The sequence below is a fragment of the Chenopodium album genome, chromosome 3, assembly GCF_948465745.1.
Source record: "Chenopodium album chromosome 3, dcCheAlbu1.1, whole genome shotgun sequence".
NCBI lineage: Eukaryota > Viridiplantae > Streptophyta > Magnoliopsida > Caryophyllales > Amaranthaceae > Chenopodium > Chenopodium album.
In genome coordinates, this window is record NC_137836.1 from 2,008,322 (window position 1) to 2,028,127 (window position 19,806).

General features: G+C 34.3%; 1 protein-coding gene across 1 annotated transcript; it reads right to left on the bottom strand.

Moving 5' to 3' along the window:
* Positions 1-297: 297 nt before the first annotated feature.
* LOC145622232 (valerianol synthase TPS1G-like) lies at positions 298-8,050 on the bottom strand. The gene is made up of 5 exons (XM_081676389.1): positions 7,943-8,050; positions 6,259-6,535; positions 3,885-4,242; positions 1,532-1,750; positions 298-544 (listed from the first exon to the last, which is right to left on the bottom strand). The coding sequence occupies exons 1-5, from the start codon at positions 8,048-8,050 to the stop codon at positions 298-300; spliced, it is 1,209 nt and encodes a 402-aa protein (XP_081532515.1).
* Positions 8,051-19,806: the final 11,756 nt, after the last annotated feature.

Here is a 19,806-nt window from a genome sequence, read left to right on the forward strand (position 1 = left end):
TTCTTGGAGATGATATCTAATACCCACTCTCAAGACTACTTGGGATCAAATCTGTTCTACATCATTGCCCTCGAGACTCTCTTAATAATATACCAACATATAATTAGATTACCAACATTAACAAACAATGTCAAAGCAGCTAGCGTTAAGTTTGGATAAAACAATAGCATGGATCTTCCATATAGCTAGTCTAAACCATTAGAGAGATTGTTTCTAAAAGTTGTGGTACCTAATTCATGATATATTAGAAATTATTAGAAACTTTATTTGGTGATAAGCGAAGGTTGTTCAATTTCTTTAAATAGAAACAGATTGAGCATAGGTAGAAATTATGTCGTCTTCCTTGATGATTTTAGCCGAATGAGTGTATCCATCGACGACCTTGTAAAGGGAATCCAACACACGGGCGAGGTTGAGAACACGTTGAAGAACTGGCTTTGGGAGATCACCATTATCACTTGGGTTAGGCTTGCTTAAGATCTCTTCATTCAATTCTTTCCATGAATCTTCTATCATTTTCTTAAATATTTGTACCACTTCTTCCCTACTCATTTTGTAGTCTTTCATGTAGCTTTCCACTCCCGAAGCAACATGACCTCTAGCTTGCTCCTCCTATTTTACAATATAATGTTTTAAAAAGTATTTTAGGTGCAATAAGATATCAAATATATATAATTCTAAAATGTATGTAAAAGGATAATATAGAGCAGTAGATTATGGGCGTTTGTTCACATTTACTGAACTGAGCTGGACCAAACTGAACTGATTGAAGCTGAACTAAACCGACTGAATTGAATAGAGCTGGATTGGATATTTTGTGAGAGAAGGAAATTAGGAGCTAAACTAAACTAAACTGAATTGATTGGAGTTGAACTGAACTGAACTGATTGGAGCTGAACTGAACTGAAATTAAGCTGAAGTGAACCGGCCCTATATTGCTTCTTTAAGGGTCTGTTCTCATACGTTGAAATTCAGTTCAGTTCAGCTCAGTTCAGTTCAGTTCAGTTCAGTTCAGTTCAGTTCAGCTGAGTTCAGTTAATAAGAACAGACCCTAAGTCATTTCATGCAATTTCACCAAGATATTGATCATTTTTTAGCTAGTAAATTTTCATTTTTTTTAACTTATTAAAATAGGTTGGGTTGTAGTTTTGAGTGAAGACTAACCTAACTTCTTATATCTTTCCTTAAAAAATTACGCAACATGACTAAGGGCCTGTTCTCTTCCGTTGAAATTCAGTTCAGTTCAGTTCAGTTCAATTTGGGAAAAAAATGAACATTAAGTCTCACGTGAGTAGCAAGTGCCTAAGTCAACGCCGGAGAAATATGGTCAAACTTCAAAATCCGGCAACAGGTAGTAAATTACAACATTTTTCAAAAAATAGGTAGTAAATTACAACATTTTTTTTAATAGGTAGTTTCTCGCAAATTCTTGAGTATAATAGGTAGTTTTGACAAAATTTCCTATATATATATATATATTATCATATTAATGAACAATTTAGTTTTGCATAAAATCTACGACTACAAGTACCTTTCAAATGCTTCTGTTAGAAGCTCGAGTTCCTCGAATGTTCCATAAGCATCATATGTATCATCTAATATGGAAGTGACTCGGAAAAACTTTGTAAATAGCATTCTGGCTAGAGAATATTGAGGTTCATAGTACATTGCTATTGACCAAAAGTGGCATTCTACACTTCTGTGCCTTGCATAAGTAAACTTCTTTTTCAATTCTAATTTGCACCCCCACCTGAGAAATAAATAATCAGAGTGAAATATTAAGATAATTTAGAATTATCACGTCATTTGTACTAGCACGGTAGCACCACATATAGATTAGTCATGCAAAATTTGCAACACAAAGTAAAAACTTACAACTAAGAATCACTAAGATCCACACTTTGTACCAAATAAAATAAAATAATAATAATAAAATAAATAAATAAAGATCCACCACTTTGTATAACTAACATTAATGCACCAAAAAACTATTAAATAAATTACTATAGGGAATAAGATACATGGAAGTATTGGAAAATAATTAAGTAGTTGATTAGTATTAACATTATTTACATGCACCAATTTGACCAATGTTTGTATTCTATACGTAAGATAAAATATAATGAATGAATACTTGTTAGAATCTATCATTTCAAAGCATATAGTTTCCAAATATTTTTTTTTTTTTTTTTTTGGTGCAACTTGTTTGTAATTTATATTTATTGATAATTAAAGGGGAAATTTGATGATTAACACCTACTATAGTTTACGTTTTAGTAATTACCGCATACAATTATTTTTATTTTATTTTGCCACCAACAATTATTCAAAATCGTAAATTTTAGGAAAATTTGTGAGGAGGTCCTTTTTAAGTAGATCTTTTTGTGAGGAAGGTCTTTTTATAAAAAAAGGTGGCATAAAAGATCCTTATATTGTGTTTGGGTTGTGGAGAGAGTCCTTTGACCATTTTTTGGCGTTGACTTTTCTTTTTCAGGCCAAAAATAGCCACGTGTAAAGCACGTGTCTTATTAAGTTCCCCCTTTTTTTTTTTCTCTGTTTTCCCTCATTGTGGGGAGGATTAGCCTTGAATTACTTTGAATAACCTTCAATTTTAATTTATGGGATTACAATTGAAGTTTTGATGTTAATTGTTTCAAAAATTAGGGTTTAATAGTGGGAAGAAAGGGGAAAACGAGGGAAAAGAGGAGGGGAAAAAAGGAAACTTAGATGTGACTTTTTTTGGCCAGAAAATAAATAAGTCAACACCGGAAAATAGTCAAAGAACCCTCCTAACAACCCAAACATGATATAAGGACCTTTTGTGTCACCTTTTTGTGACAACCTTTTTTTACAAAAGGACATTTGTCACAAAAAGGTCTACTTAAAAGGACATTCCTCATATTCATGCATGACGTCATACCCTATAATTTCCTTCCTTTTTTCCCTTTTCGTCTCGATTTCTCCTTCTCTATTCGTTAATTCCATTTTCTTTCTTCTTTAATTCCCTTAGGTGATGCTAATCCACCATTTTCTCCTCACAAGTTAGATTCACATTGCCCTCTCTCTCTCCTCTTTCGGTTTCAATTTTTTTGGGTAATATTTTTTTCAAAAATTATCATTCAATTTGTAATTTCACTATAAAAGAACACTAGCTAGACCAAAAAAGAACAACATAGACAACAATTTGGGGGGGAGGGGGAATTATTGCTTTCATACTCATGCATGTTGGACAAAAATCTAGGTAAAATGTGTGTTTTCTTTTATTGCTTTTGGTAAATTTAACATCAACGACAACCATAATTTTGGTAATCATAATCTAAAATTCACAAATTTTGAGTTAACTTCTCCAAATGCCTCACATAAATCAAATCCTAGGCCTATTTGATACCAAACACTAATTTCATTTCAAAACCCTTAATTTAAGTTTACAAAAGCGTAAAACAACAAAACATACATTTTCCTTGATTACATTTGAGTATTGAAGCAAGAAGCTAAGAATGATTTTATTTTGAAATCCTAATTTTATCTTTCATATATCAATTTTAGATTTGTGCCCAAATTTGATGAATAAAGAAGGGAAAATCATAAGAAGATGGAAAAAGAAGAGAGAAAAGTAAGGGGTGGGGCTTAAGTGACGTCATACAAGAAGCTTTGAGCTAACAAGCGGTAATTTTTTATATTTTAGAAAATTATTGGTGGTAAAATAAAATAAAGATAATTATAGGTGGTAATTACTAAAATGTGAACTATAGTAAGTGGTAATTATCTAATTTTCCTAATTAAAGATATATGAGTATATCATTAATCAAAGTTATCTATTAACCCGTGTGCCGGTGAAACTGAGACACTTAAATAATAACAAAGGGAATACTTAATTAACTTACTCGAGGATTTCGGCCAATTCTTGTCGATGTAACAACTGCACCCGATTGAAATCAATCTTTGCAAGCCTTAGAACTGTTTCGTTTCGAGTTTCATCTTCTTCGTAGAAGGAAATGAAATGGCGACTCACCACCCTTTGAATGCCAAAATGCAATACTTGCTTCAATGCATGGCGAGCTTGCTCAGAGAATGATGCACTTGATTTAAGGGCATCGGTAGCGAAAGCGAAAGCTTCGTCTAGGATAAGTTCACCATGTACCCTTAAGTTTCCGGCTTCGTACAAGCTCACCATCGCCTTTATATCAGTCCTTAGGGATTCTTTCATCTTGCCATCACCATTAGTAAACTTTTTGAATACATCTGCAATTTATTATAAATCATATTATTACCTAAAAAAAGGCTAAGGGTTCTTTGTGTGTATGCATGTGCGATTGTGCAAATAGTAGAACTTATATTATCACCAACTAATGATTCAAGTAATGTTGCTCATTTTGGAGCCATATAAGTAAATTCATTAATTTTGCAATAAAACTACCTTTTAAATCTTGTTATTTGCGTATAACCACCTTTTAAAAAAAAGTTGCAAAATATCACCAATTTTAAAATTTTTGTTGCAAAATACCACTTTTTAAGCCAAATTTTTCAATTGTTTTACATTGAAATGGTGGTAATTTGCAACAAAAATTTTAAACTTGGTGGTCTTTTGCAACATTTTTTTTTAAAAAGGTGGTTATAATGCAAAAAATAAGATTTAAAAGGTGGTTTTTCGCAAAATTTCCTTAATTTATTTTGGAAAATTTTGGGTTTTTTAAGTATGTTTTTTAAAATTCACGCTTTAATAGTATATATGGTGCACCCGGAAAAAACATTAGACATAGTTTAAAGAATATATATGGGCAAAAAAAAAAACATTCTAGTGTTTGAAAAAGAACATACCTGTGGTTGACAAAAGAACATGTTTGTGTTAGACAAGAACATGACATTACAAAGAACATTAAGTCTTTACAAAAAGAACGTGTTATTTTTCAGGATTACTCGAGTGGTTGAACGTGTTTGAAAAAAAAACATTATATTTGACATAAAAGAAAATGTTTGTGTTTGACAAATATAGAGGTGAGCATTGGGCGGGCCGGGCCAAGATTAAAAAACCAACTCACTTATCGGGTCGGGCCAAGTTTTAGGTTGAGTTCTTGTGCCCAAACCCCCCCAAAATGGTCTGGTAGTGCGGGTTTTTCGGGTAGAGTAAAAAAAATCAACTAAAATGCATAAAAACGCATTCCCAAACCCGCCAAAAAATTAAATATACGGGCTGGGTCCGACCCGATTTTTGGGGCGAAAAAATTATGCCCAATACCCGTCCAAAATCGGGCCGGGCCGGTCTAACTTTGATCACCTCTAGCCAAAGAACATAAAGTCTTTACAAAAAGGACATGTTCTTTTTCTTGGTTACTCAGGTGATTTTTTTTTTTTTTTTTTTTTTATTTTTTTTATTTATGTACATACATTAAAGAACATATTGTATAATGTAAAGAACATATAGTTCAAACTCAAAGAACATAATAATCAAACTTCGCATTCTTTATAAATACCTATAATGTTCTTTTTTCGCACATATTCTTTTAAATATACCTATGTTCTTTTCGGGTGCACCAACCACATATTATGTTCATCCTTATCAGGAGGCAAGGAAGCCTCACTACGTTTATCATTTTTATACTCGTGAATGAGTCATGACAAATAAAAATTATTTATGGCAATTCCATAAATATATAAACAAAGTAAGCATGACATTTCCGTATAAACAAAGTCAATATACATATAAGACCCACATTTAATAATAAAAATTATTAATTTATTTACAAAAATATCATTTGATAAATGTATTTTGTGATATACCCCATTATAAGATTGTTGGGTTTAGCTTCAAATTCTATAGTAAAGCTTTGTTATTTTCATGAACTTATAGCCAAAGCATTTAGTAAAAATTAATTTCATTCATCAATATTCAATCTAATCAATAAAATGACTTCTTTTTTAGTAAAAATCAATATTCAACTTAAGAGAAAAACACCATATATGATATCAAATAATTATTTCATAATCTAAAGTCTTACTTTATTCACCTTATTATATTTAATTATTTTAACAAAAATAGGTAATTTTAAATTCGTTTAATAGACAGCTAATAAATTTAGATAAGTTTAAATAAAAAAGTTTAAGAACAGTAAATTCATGTTAATGAAGACCAGGTGAATATAATGCAGCTTAAACTTTGATAAGAGTAAATCAATTTTAATCAATAAAATTGAGTTGCAATAAACAAGTTATTTTAATAATCATAAAGTTTTATTTATCCGTGATTTTAATCTCTCTTACCACAAGGTATTTCGTAACCATGTTGCCTAAATATGCGAAATTGTGACGCAGTGTTATATAGATCATAGTCGATGTTGAAATTTTTAGTAGCAAATTCTTTGAAAATATGGCCCAAGAGCTCTTCAATTTCATTTTCAAAGTGATAGGAAATTCCAAGACGTTCTACTGCATCAATCAAGTTCATCTTCTTCACAACATCAAAAGGATCATCCATAGCCAGCATCATTTGTACTTCCTCCTTCAACGGTTCAATTTCTCTAGCGTACTTCTCCATCCTCTAGACATGAAACAACAACACAAGTATTACAATTTACAACAACATAGGGATGGCAATTTAATCCGAGTTCGATTCGAATCCGATCCGTTCCGAAGGAAAAAATCCGGCCGTTTCGAATCAGTTTAAAATTAGTCCGAATCCGATAAAATAGATCCGAATCCGAATAGGAGGTGGATCAGACTTGGACCCTACGCAAAGTCCGACGGAGTCCGATCCAAGTCCGATCCGAGAGTATAAACATATGCTCTATAACTTTGGAGAATTATTTGTTTGTTTTGTAGCAAAATTTTGTTATGTAACTTAGTTTATAATTTAAATATGTTATATTTATACTTTAATTGGTATGACAATATACAAGCAATTATAGGTATATGACATTACAAAAAAAAAAATCGGATAATTTCGGAGGTCCATATAAACGGACCGAATTCGGATCCGAAAATTACAAGTCGAATCTGATTCGGACTCGGATTTTTCGGATTCGGATCCGAGTCCAGGGTCCACTTATTAAACGGACTGGATTCGGATTTAGCCACATCCGACCCAAATCCAATCCATTGCCATTCCTAAACATACACTATTACATACAGTTGATTGCAACACTTGCTAATGGATACATTTGGAAGCCATAACAGCTAAGCAGTAGTCCGTAAAACTTCTTTAACTATTAATTAATCAGCTCCATTTTACCAAAAAAACAAAAGGGTAGAATTGGCCTCAACACCCTATAATATAGCTTAGGTGCAACCAACACCCCAAACTTTGACTAGTAGCTAAAACACCACCAACTAATCAACTATTGATTAAGGTGCAACGAGTGCCATCAAGTACCCTTTAATTACCAGATTCGTCTTGGTTTTAGTGCCCAAAAATACCTATTAATGGTATGCACTGTACCGAAATCAATAGTTGGTAGTATCCTAACTACTAGTCATAAAACAAGGTGTTGACTGCAGCGGCCAAACTATAGTTAGGACTTTAGGGTGTTGAGACCAATTTAATTTTATCAAAAAAAAAAAAACAACTTAATACACAAATTAATGTATGAGAAAGTTAAACTGCTATAGGTATTTAGAAACAAGAGAAGTGTTTTTTAATTTTTTAAAAAGAAGGGGGGTTGGGATTGGATCGGATGTGGATCTATTGAATCCCTCGTGGTATGCTAATGAAGGATGAAAATAAGCAAAGTTAAATTACGTTACACATTTTTTTCATTATCTTTAATTAGTACATCTTCATCAAACATATGATTATTATTGCAATATTACATACACAAATAGCATAGAGTAACAAAATTATAAACTTAAACCATAAACGAACAACAAAATTCGAGGTAGTATAAAGATTCATCATTTTACGTAGAAATAATTATCTAAATGAGGGGGAAAATTGAAAAGAATGATATACCAAATTGTCTTCAAGTGTAAAGGTGACCAAGTTGTCACCCCAAATGTCTGAAGGAAAATGAGCAAGAGGTCTCATAACAATTTCTTCTGCTTGAATTTTACACCCCATTTTTGTAATTAATTAAGAGCATAACCTGCAAAACTGTTGAACTATTGCACGCCTATTTATATAGCATCATATGCATATATCATACGAGGTTCCAAGTCTTTTTTTAATTTTGTTATTGTTTCTTTATTTATTATAAACTTTTTAATTTAATGTAAATTAGTTACATAGTCATCAACTTGTATGTACGTGCAAGTGGTAATTTATAACTATTAGTTGTTGGTGTAGTGGTGATTGAGACTACACTTGGTAGAGAGAACCTGTGTTCGATCTCCCGCAACAACAATTGAGAAGGCATTGGAACCTAACCACCCAAAACCGATCCCCGAATCCGGATTAGCCCAAAGAGTGAACCGGATAAAACACAAAAAAAAAAAAAAAAAAAAAAAAGTAGTAATTTATAAGGGTCTATTATACTTCGTATTAGCTAGTGTAGTATCATTTTGTTTAAAATCTAGCTGATCTTCGACTATGTATGGTAAGAATTCTGTTACGAGTGGTACGATTGATGTATTACCAATTTGTTAAGAAAAATGGTCAAATTAAGATGTACTCCGTAATAATCTAGCATCCTAGCGAATATCCTAGAGGCGTTGCTCAATAGATTGGATTATATTAGGAGAGTTGTGAATGGTTAAGCAAAGTTACATCTTTATATCATACCTTAACCCTTAACGCATAAAAAGTTTTATTGAGTTGTGTAAAAAGTTATACATTTCGTCCATTTCAAAATATAGTTTTATATAACATTGTATTTAAAGGTTTTCTGTGCAGCATGCATTTTAATTTAACCATCAATAAATACATACGTCTAAAATGCATTATAAAATTATAAAGAATAGCATGTTAGTGATATTATACATTGACTTTTTTTTTTTTTAGGAAATATTTTACATTGACTTAATTTATTACTTTCAATAAAAAAATGTTAATTCGTTAATATTTATGAAACTTGACCTTCTAATTTTTTTTTTTTTTTTTTTGACAAGGACCTTCTAAATTATTCCAAGTACTTTTCCTCCAATTTGGAGTGACACACTAGGAGTTCTCTTAAGTCGTAAGTGGTGAGACGTAAGACGCATGATCAATGACAACATCGAGCCTTAAGGCGAGATCAGGGTTAGAAAACTGTGCAGCCTGTCGAGATTATTGTATATTATAGGCACGTTGTTCACTTTCACGTTGTCACTCAATTTAACAAATAAAATTAATTAACCATTGACTAAAATCAATTAAGCATGTTCATTCATTAGTTAAAATCACATGTCTCATTTATTAAAGGAAAAATGGAAACTAAAAATCCAACCTTTTCGTGGTCTGACAAAAAAAAATCCAACCTTTAATTAATCCCACAAAAATCCAACCTTTGCACCCCTCCTTCTCCTACAGATCCAAAATACTTGCTACCTGTTAAACAAGTAAACCTTTTTCTTTCCCTCCCAAAAAGTTAAGGCCTCCTGTCGAAATTATCTTCTTCTTCAACGGTTTTTCCCTGAAAAAAGCGAACACCATTTTCAAACTTTACAAAAGCTTCAAAAAGTCCATGTTTTTGTAATTCGAAGGTCGTAAAGGTTTTGTCTTTGAAGGAGGAAGTGAAATTGGGCTGAGGATTTGCGATTTGCATTGATTAAGGTAAATCGTGAAACCCTAATTTAGCAATTTGAACTATTTTGAATAATTGGAACGATTAAAGTGGTTGATTAGTTTCATATTGTAGTTTAATCTTCCTTTAAGTGAATATAATTGTTGTTATGGGTGATTTATGCCTGAAAATCTACCATGGGGGTAAGTTTAATTTGGGTAAAAATGGTGTGTGGGTATATTTGGGAGGGCAGTATAGAACCTTTAACATTGGAAATGAAGAGTTGTGCTGGTCTTATGGAAGAACTAATTGCTAAATGTGGTGATTATGGAGATAATTACATACTGTATTATTTGTTGTCTGGACTTGAATTTGGGGAAGGGTTGAGGAATTTGTGTAGTGATGCTCAGTTCAAAACAATGGCTGATGTGATTGCTTACAGTAGGCAAGTAGATTTGTATGTTTTGCATGATGATGTTGAGCCTGATTTTATAGTCCAATCCCAAAGTGGATCCAATGCAGTAAGCCAGCCCATATATACCCATGGATGGAAGCCTGGTAAGCCCAGTAAGCCCAAAAAATGATTCCTAGGAGAGGTAGTACACTGACCCAGAAACTAGTTGATGTAGGAGATAAGATTTCTTCCCCTAGTTTGAATATTGAAGCAACGACTAAGCTGGTCCCCACTCCCATAGTCAACATTGAAGTACACCCAGCTCAAAAAGATAATCTTGTCCCCTGTGTATCAACCCCAGTCACTTCCCATCCACCAGAAAACCCTATTGAAGAACCAGATCCCCAATTTTAGCTAAAAACCAAATCTGCATCTCCATCCAATTTTATCAGGTCTGCTGTTCCTGATGATTATGAGTGGGAGGATAACAGACCAAACAGTCCTATCCCATTAGATACCTTGTTGTGGGGGGTGGCTGAATCAGGTGATGAAGAGGGAGATGATGAGGGTGATAAGGACTTTGTAGTGGATGATGAGCATCAATGGGATACTGATTATGAAGAGGAGTGTGAAGAAGACTATTTGAATAAGGAGAAATTAGTTGATTGTGAAGAAGAGGATTGGCTGGGTGATTATGAAATATATGAAGCAAACTTTGGATCTGGTCAGGATGATGGAGAGACCAATGACCTAGAGCTGTTAAAAGATCCTGATGTGTTTGATATAGACAGCAGTGATGATGAGCAACAGGAAGCCAGGGAGAGCGAGAGTTAGGGGTTTCAATGAGAGTGTGATTGAATTAGCACATAAACTTCAGCAAGAAGCTGGTAGGGGAAATCTTTCTGCACAACAAGAAGGGGGTAGCTTAGTTGAAAGAACTGCTGAGGGGGGATTTGTTTCTGAGTCAGATGATGAAATTCATACACCTATAGGTAGTGAGGATGAGGATACAATTGAGGAAAGAAGAAAAAGAAGGGGGTTGTTGGTAGGGGCTGATACAGACTTCAAAGCATTCCAGTGGAAGTTTGGACAAAGGTTTGGAACTAGAGTAGCATTTAAGGAGGCTGTAGCTAAGTATGCTGTGTTTCAGGGTAGAAACTTAAGCATTGTGTCAGGAAATAGGCCTAAGCAGCAGAGAATTCTTGTGAGGTGTTCAGCAGGGTGTCCATTTAGATTGTATGCTTCTTGGGATTCTGGGAAGGGTTCATTTGTGCTGAAATCAGTTATGGGGGATCATAGTTGCTTAAGGAATATGGAGAAAAACAAGCAACTGAAGTGTACTTGGTTGGCTGAGCAGCTTCTTGATGTGTTCAAAGCAAGACCACATTGGCCTGCTAAGGAAATAATAGAGACAGTAAGGAGGGCTTACAGGGTTATAATTAAGAGAGATTTTGCTTACAAAGTCAAGTACCATGCCCATAGAAAGCTGCATGGTTCTATGAGGGAACATTACAGTAAAGTGGGGAGGTATTTAGAGGCATTGAAGAAGGTTAGTCCAAACACACACTTGGACTTAGTTAGTTACATGGAGAAGAAGAAACCACCTGAAATGTTTCAAAGGCTGTATGTTTGTTTTGAGGGAGTGCAAAAGGGTTGGAAAGAAGGGTGTAGGAAATTCATATGCATTGATGCATGTTTTTTGAAGACATTCTTGGGTGGGCAGTTGATGTCAACAATTGGGAGAGATGGGAATGATCAAATGTATCCCATTGCTTGGGCTGTTGTAGAGGGTGAGAACAATCTGTCATGGAAGTGGTTTTTGGAGAACTTGAAGAAGAGTCTTGATCTTGGGGATGGAGCTGGGACTGTCATTGTTTCAGATGAGCATCAGGTAACAACTGTGTCCTCTTTCTTCTAGTTTTAACACCTCAATTAAATTGTTTTGAGATGTGTTATATGACTTAATAACTGTATGCTTTGGTTTATGTGTGTCAGTCCATCTTGTCTGGAGTGTCAGAAGTGCTCCCAAATGCAGAGCATAGACATTGTGCAAGGCACATTTTTTCTCATTAGCATAAGAAGTTCAAGCGTGATGACATGAAACTTCTGTTATGGAGCTGTGCCAAATCTTATAATGAAGCAGACTACAATGATAACATAGCTAAGTTGGCTACTGCAGACCCACTTGCAGCAGAAGCATTCAAGAGTTACAACCCAAAGTTGTTCTGTAGAGCATTTATGAAGACTGAGGTGAAGTCAGATGTCATCACAAGCAATATGGCAGAGACTTTTAATGGTTACATTATTGAAGCTAGAGCTAAGCATCTGTTGTACATGTTGGAGGATATAAGGGGGGCATTAATGAGGAGGCTAGTTGTGAAGAAGGAGGAGATGTCCAAGTGGAAGACTGAACTATGCCCCAGAGTTCAGAAAAAATTGGAGAGGGAAAAGGAGGAAGCTGCATTTTGTGAGGTGCTTCCATCCTCACAGACAGTGTTCCAAGTAAGTTACCAACTGGACACTTGCTCAGTTGACTTACAACATAGGACCTGCACCTGCAGAAAGTGGGATATGTGTGGGGTGCCTTGCTGTCATGCTGTGGCAGCCATATTCTTCAAAAGGAAGATTGCTGAAGATTTTGTGGATGACTGCTACAAGAAGGCTACTTATTTGAGAGCCTATGAGAACTCAATCCCACCATTAGAGGGTGAAAGGCACTGACCTTTATCTGAATTGGTGTTGGACCCACCTCCTATCAAGATTGGCCCAGGTAGGCCAAGAAAGAGTAGGAGGAAAGATCCTTTTGAAGACCCTAAGAAGCCTGGAAAGCTTACAAGGCATGGTATGGAGATGACATGTACTGTATGTCATTCAAAAGGGCATAACAAAAGAGGTTGCCCTCATAAAGGGACTTCATTACCACAACCACCACCTGCAAAAAGACCAAGGGGGAGGCCTATAAAAGAACCTGCAGAACAGTCTGCCCAACCATGTCATCCACCACCACCTTCACATGTTACTGCAACTGCAGAACCTTCAAGAATTGGAAAAGGTGGCTGGGTGATCAGTAGGGGAGGCAGTAGGGGAGGAGGCACCAGTGCACCACCTAGGGGAAGGGGAAGGCCCACAAAGGATGGTAGCAGGACACTGGATACCACTACAGGGAATGAGAGTGTCAGGGGAAGAGGGAGGGGAAGAGGAAGGGGAAGAGGAAGAGGAAGGGGGGCTGCTAGGATACCTGAAGGCTTTGGAGTGTTTGTGTCACAAGATGGAAAATCCTATGTAAGGGATTTCACTTAAACTTAGTAATTACAATGCATGGTTGTTGTTTCTCCTCTGTTTAATTTAACCCTATTTATTGACTTTTACATACAGATTCATGGAGGTGCAGGCAAAAGCAGTGCTACAACCACAAGCTTCCAATACAGCTTCAGCCAAGGCTCCACTTCTTAGCTTAATTTAGTTAACTTAGGTCTCTAGTGAAGAATGATCATTTGTAATATATGTTGAAACCATTTTGTTATGCATTAGACATTTGTTTTCATTTAAGTTTGGTATTTGTATGGATTTGCTTGGCACTTTTGAACTTGTGGTTATGAGCATTCAATTTGCTGTTACTGTTAACCTTTGCTTATATTCTTTGAAAATTCTGATTCAATTTTTTTTTTGGTACAAATTCATTCCAGCATCACTAACTTAAGCACTCACAAAACACACACAAATCATATAAAGCAACATCATATATTCATATCATTGAAATCAGTTGCCAAAATGTACAAGGATTTTTTTTTTTCCAAATTGGTCCACATCTGACCAAAGTAAAACAGAAAGAATTTTTTTTCTCCCAATTCATTGTCTGTTACTCCTCCAACAGACATCCCTAAAACAGAACAAACTACTACTACTTCAACAACCCCAAAAACAGATACATCCACCAGTTCCTACTTAAGCATACCTGTAGACACCCATTTGTGTCTCCCCAAAACCAAACCCGGTAATGAGTGCCTTTCACGTCGAATCATAATCGAATGAAACGAAAGTGTGGAAAGGTCTAGTGTTGCGGAAAGTTTTATTTCTTTTCTCTTCTCCCTGATTTTGAAAACTTTATTTTAAGAAAACAGCCAATCCAGTTTGGTTGGTCCATGATATGGGTCCAATAGTGGTGTAGTTGGATGGGGCTTGCAAAGACCTTTCCAACGATATATTATAAGCCCAATTCCGATGAATATTGAGGAAGTTATGGCCAATTTACTAAACTGGGCCCGGTTTGAGCTTTATGTACGGCCTAATGATCTAGGGGAGGGCCTAATATAATTTATCATTCCTAATGCAATTAGGAATGGTTTTAGTCTTCTAGAACTTTCTAGAAGGTTCTTTTCATTCCTAATTCAATTAGGACTCTTCAGAGTTTTAATCAAGATCAAATAGCATTTTCGAGGGAATTATATTATTTTATCTTCCAGTACGGGAAATTTATCAGATTTTCGAAAACGCGTTGAAAAACAGTTTGGCGTCCAACCCCAGGCCTTGGCGCCTGGAACCAGGCTTGGCGCCAGACGCCAGCCATTGGCGCTTGGCGCCAACTAGCCAGGGCTGGCGCCAATGTTGTTTTGCGATCTTCAGACTCTGTTTTGTTAAATTATCTTTTTTAGCTGATTTTCTCTATAAATATCGTATTAAAAACTCCGTTACCATTCACCAACAATTACCAATTACCAATATCAATTTTCATCAAACTCTCTTCATTCACCAATTACCAACTTTCATCTTCATCAATTCTCAATAAACATTAATTCTTTAGCATTCTTTCTTTCTTGCTTTTTAATACAAAATTCCGCATTCACAAGATCTAGAAACACCTAGCCATATTCAAAGTTGCCTTCGCCCTAGACGTGAAAGGTTTTAATTTCTGAGGGTTTGGTCCCAAATCTCTCTTTCAATTATTTAATTTAATTGTTTTGATTATTATTTTCCTTAAAGTTACTAACGTGTGTATTTTGTTATTAGAAAGAGGTACGAGGCATCCAAGTAAGTACTTTAATGGTTTAATTGATATTATGATACAGAAATCATGCTTAGATTGTTATTTTGATTCCTAGTATCATGTCTAGGGTAACTTTAATGTTAAGTATGATTAAAAGTATGATGGCTTTTATTCTCTTCCTAATATTTATGATTGTTAGTATCATGTTAGAGCTAAAGATTTGATTTTTATTGTTTAGTGACATGATAGGGTTTGTTATTAATCTTGTTAGTATCATGCCTAGGATCTTGCTATTTTTATTATGCTTTAACATGATTATGAATATTATTATTGTTATTATGATGATTATTATTTTAATTATGATTTATGATTGTCATGATGATTATTATTAATTATGATTAATATTATTATTAATGATGTTGATTATTTATTATGTTGCTTGATATGCATATTATTTTATTCTTTATTGCTTGATCACCTTTTATTGAATGTTTAAAGGGAATTGGTACTTGCAATCACGCTTAATGAGATAATTAATAATCTTGTTAGGGTAATTGTGATTATAATTCAAGTGATCGCCAATAATAGTTTATTTGTGCATTAATATTCAACCAACATAGATTAAACAGGTTTAGGGTTAATCCTATTGATTGTATGTTAGTCAAAAAGCGCACATGAATACGAGCAGAATAAAGTAGAGGCCTATTATTAGGGCAGGTTCAATCTCTTTTAGGTTGGATTTGTACCATCATCCCCGAACCCTTATTTGGTTCATGACCTTATGGAGTTGACGATCTCTTGGATCGTTAAGGGGTGTAACCTTCACCTCGTGAACGGTTTACAAGTTCCTAAAAAAACTTGTTGGCGACACTTTTGCTCTATCTTCTTCTCTTTTGGACACCACCGTACTTTAGTGTATGATCACAGTGGGGTTCAAGCTAGTGGGATTTAAAGGCTTGAAATTATTCCCTACAATACCCAAAAAAAAGCCACTACAGACCCACCACCCCCAAAATATAGCAACATCATCATCAATTACTTCAACATGAGCACTAAAGTGAAAAATGCCCAAGAAAACACCAAGGTCAGCATGAGCCTCTTGTCATTGTTATTCTCCTTCAGATCGAACATGGTCTCAGTAGTAACAATACCCATCTCTTCAACCTCCTCAAAAAGCTTCTCCTTTTTGGCCTTTAGCTTCTTCACTTTGTCCCTCATCACTTCCATTTCTTGCTTCAGCATATCCACTTGATGCTCAAGATCTGAGATAGTTTCCTCCTTCTCAATAACAATTTGTTGTAGATCACGAACGTCATCAACCTCATCAGCCCATTTGAAGAACCCACAAGTTTTCTGCTCCTACAAATTAAACAAATTAAAACCCCAAATTCAACATGCAATTGAAATCAAAAATCGCAACAAAAATTAAACTAATTAAAACAACACACTTACCGACCAGTGGGAACACCCATAAAACCCTTTCCCCTTCGTTGGACCGTCATAGCTAACAGTCCTCAACGGCGCAAACTCGTTGTGGTAGCACACAATTTTTGCAGGGGAAGAATTTCCCCTAGACCTAGACCTAGAGGAACCAGACCCAACAGAAAGACGACTTGCCATTTTTCTTTGGTTAAAAGATTCAGGCTTGGAAAAGAAGAAAGAATGAGAAAAAAAATGAAAGAGGGGGCAGAGCTTTTAAACAGACGGGAAGGGAGAAGAACAGAGGTGTATTAATGACCAAATTAACTCCCCTCCTGCAACGGTCATAAATATGGAGGGAAGAAACCGAAAATTTTTCAAGTTAACCTGTTTTAATAGGTCATGGATCTGTAGGAGGAGGGGTGCAAAGGTTGGATTATTGTGGGATTAATTAAAGGTCGGATTTTTTTTGTCAGACCACGAAAAGGTTGGATTTTTAGTTTCCATTTTTCCTTTATTAAAATCACGTTACTATATTTAAAAAAAAAATGAGCTTAACCAATAACCATGAATCCATAATGATCATTTTTTTTGGCGAGACCATGATGATCATTTAATTTAAAAATGCACATTTTGTACATTAAAACTTAAAAAAAAATATACACTCGAAAAGCTCGTGAATGTTGTGAAATAGAGGGAGTAAGAGAAGAATAGAGGAGAGAATAAATCTGTGTATATTATTCCATATGATAAGGTGTATATATACATACAATATATTAGGGTTTGATTGGATAACCCTAGATCTAGATTGTTCCGGAATGATACAAACGAGGATAATGGATATTCACAAATATTTCATAACACTCCCCCTTGGATGTCCATTATCGAAGATTGTGCCTCATTAAAACCTTACTAAGAAAAACGCTGTGGGATAAAAATATAGTGAAGGAAAAAGAGTACATCATTCTTCGTAATACGCTCGAGATGCAGCCTCATTAAAAACCTTACCAGGAAAACCCAATTTGGGACAAAACCATGGTCAAGGGAAAAAGAGTGCAGCGCGTATTTTCTCCCCCTGATGAATACATAGCTGTACTTGAGATCTTCTAGTACCGCAACGATGAATCCAATATGTTTGGATATCTTCTCATATGTAGTAAGTAAAGTATCATCCGTTGATCTTCGACTCTCCTAAGTTGAAGTTGCATCTTCAATTCTTCAGGTCTTCACGTGAACATGTGAAGTGTCTTCATTTCACCATACATGTGTTTATCTCTAATATCATTTTTTCAAATATTTGTTTAATAGTTGATTTAAAAATTAAACTTATGCAGTTATGACTTCTTCTGGAAGTCGTTAATAATAGAAATTGATAATTATTATTTGATCAAACATTCATTAATAATCATTTGATGACAAAACTTGACATTATTTATGTCGTTCTTCAATCTCATATGAATTATAATATAACATATGCAATTATATACATTAATCATGGTTCTTCTGGACCATAAGAAATAGTCTCACGTATAAGTATCCCGTTTCTTTAGAAGTTTCATAATTAACTACACGATAATTTTTCTACATATACAAATAGTAAATCTCACTAACTCTTATATACTCAAACTTCAGGTTGATATGTCAATGATGTAGTCACATAAAATTTTCAAGAGTTTGATAATTGTAATATTAAAAAATTTGTAGGGCTGATTATTTAAATACGTCGTATATAAGTTCTTCAGGAACTCTTCTTACATGATTCATAGCATGTTATTAAATCGACGTTTTCAATATTTTCATCACAAGTATAAGCCCATAGGAACATAAGTATTTCTTTCTAATTTTCCATCAAAAATGTAAATATATCTTACTATACTTTGAATGAACATTGACACACCAAAATTATTATTTAGAAATTAAAGCATGCAATATGAGATATAAAAATATGATAAACAACTTATACAATGACTAATGCATTTACAACTTCGAACATATACCAATTGGCAGTTGGTGTAGTGGTGATTGGGACTACACTTGGTAGGGAGGACCCGTGTTCGATCCCCCGCAACAACAATTGGGAGGGGACTGGAACCTAACCACCCAGAACTGATCCCCGAATCCGGATTAGCCCAAAGGGTGAACCGGGTAGAACAACAAAAAAAAACAACTTCGAACATATGCAATGAATAATCCAATAACCTAAGACTCACACATGCATATGAACATAAATAAGACTCGAAATAATGCAAGACACTGTACAGTGTGGATTTTAAAAATCCATATTTCTTTGGACTTCTGGTCCATGATAAACTTTTATTATTATCATTATGTCGACATTAAAATGGACATATATTCCAGATCCCTTATTCACTAGTCCATTATATCATGCATATGCATTATTTATCGGTTCCATCATATACCGGTATCATCATATAATTCCTCAAGGTACAATTTTAATTTGCATGCTATTTTGACAATGATATCTGAATACATTTTTCATTGGTACCATTATAATTTTTCTTACATCATAGACCATCTATTATAATAATTCAAATATCTATACCACTTTTAGGGTATTTCATTCACTATGGTATTTATATACTATTACACTATTAGTGTTAACTGCACTATCTTGCCAAATATCATATCTATTAAACATATCTTTATTTTGGAACCGATCATATACAACCTACACTTCAGGTGTAGTGATTCAAGTACAATTGGCAAGATTTTATCTCAATGTATACACATAATTAATATGATCAAAATGTATTTTCAATGCTATGCAACATGAGTCATAACTGAATACAAATCAAATCATAAATGTGCAACATATCTTGATAGCATATGGACGAAAGTTGGCTAGAAAACATTTCAAATTACCATTATTTATATAGGGATCATCAGTTTAATTAATTTTTGCCAACTTACTCCAATTCTCCCCCTAAGTTGGTAAAATATCTCATATATAGGGGCATCACAGTTCTTCACCAACTTAGTATACAAATTTACAATAAAATTCATTTCATGGAAGGATCATAATCAACAAAATTTATCTCTCAGAATAATTATATTAAAACAAGCTTTTATCTCTTCTAGAGAGCAATTTTAAATTATTTCTTCATTAACTATACATTGCATAATACATATGTATTTATTATTAAATCTTTCACAATTTGTTCTCTTCAGGAGATCAATAATTCAACATCAATGGGGAGACATACGTTGTGCAGTTGAATTTCCTTCTTTTCTATTTCTTATGTGCTGACATACAATAGCCCCCAATCAATAGAATTGTTATACAAACATATATCACTTGCTTGTAATTCTACTAGGCGGTGATCTTTTGGATCTTTAAAGACTTAAATAGTGTATTTGAT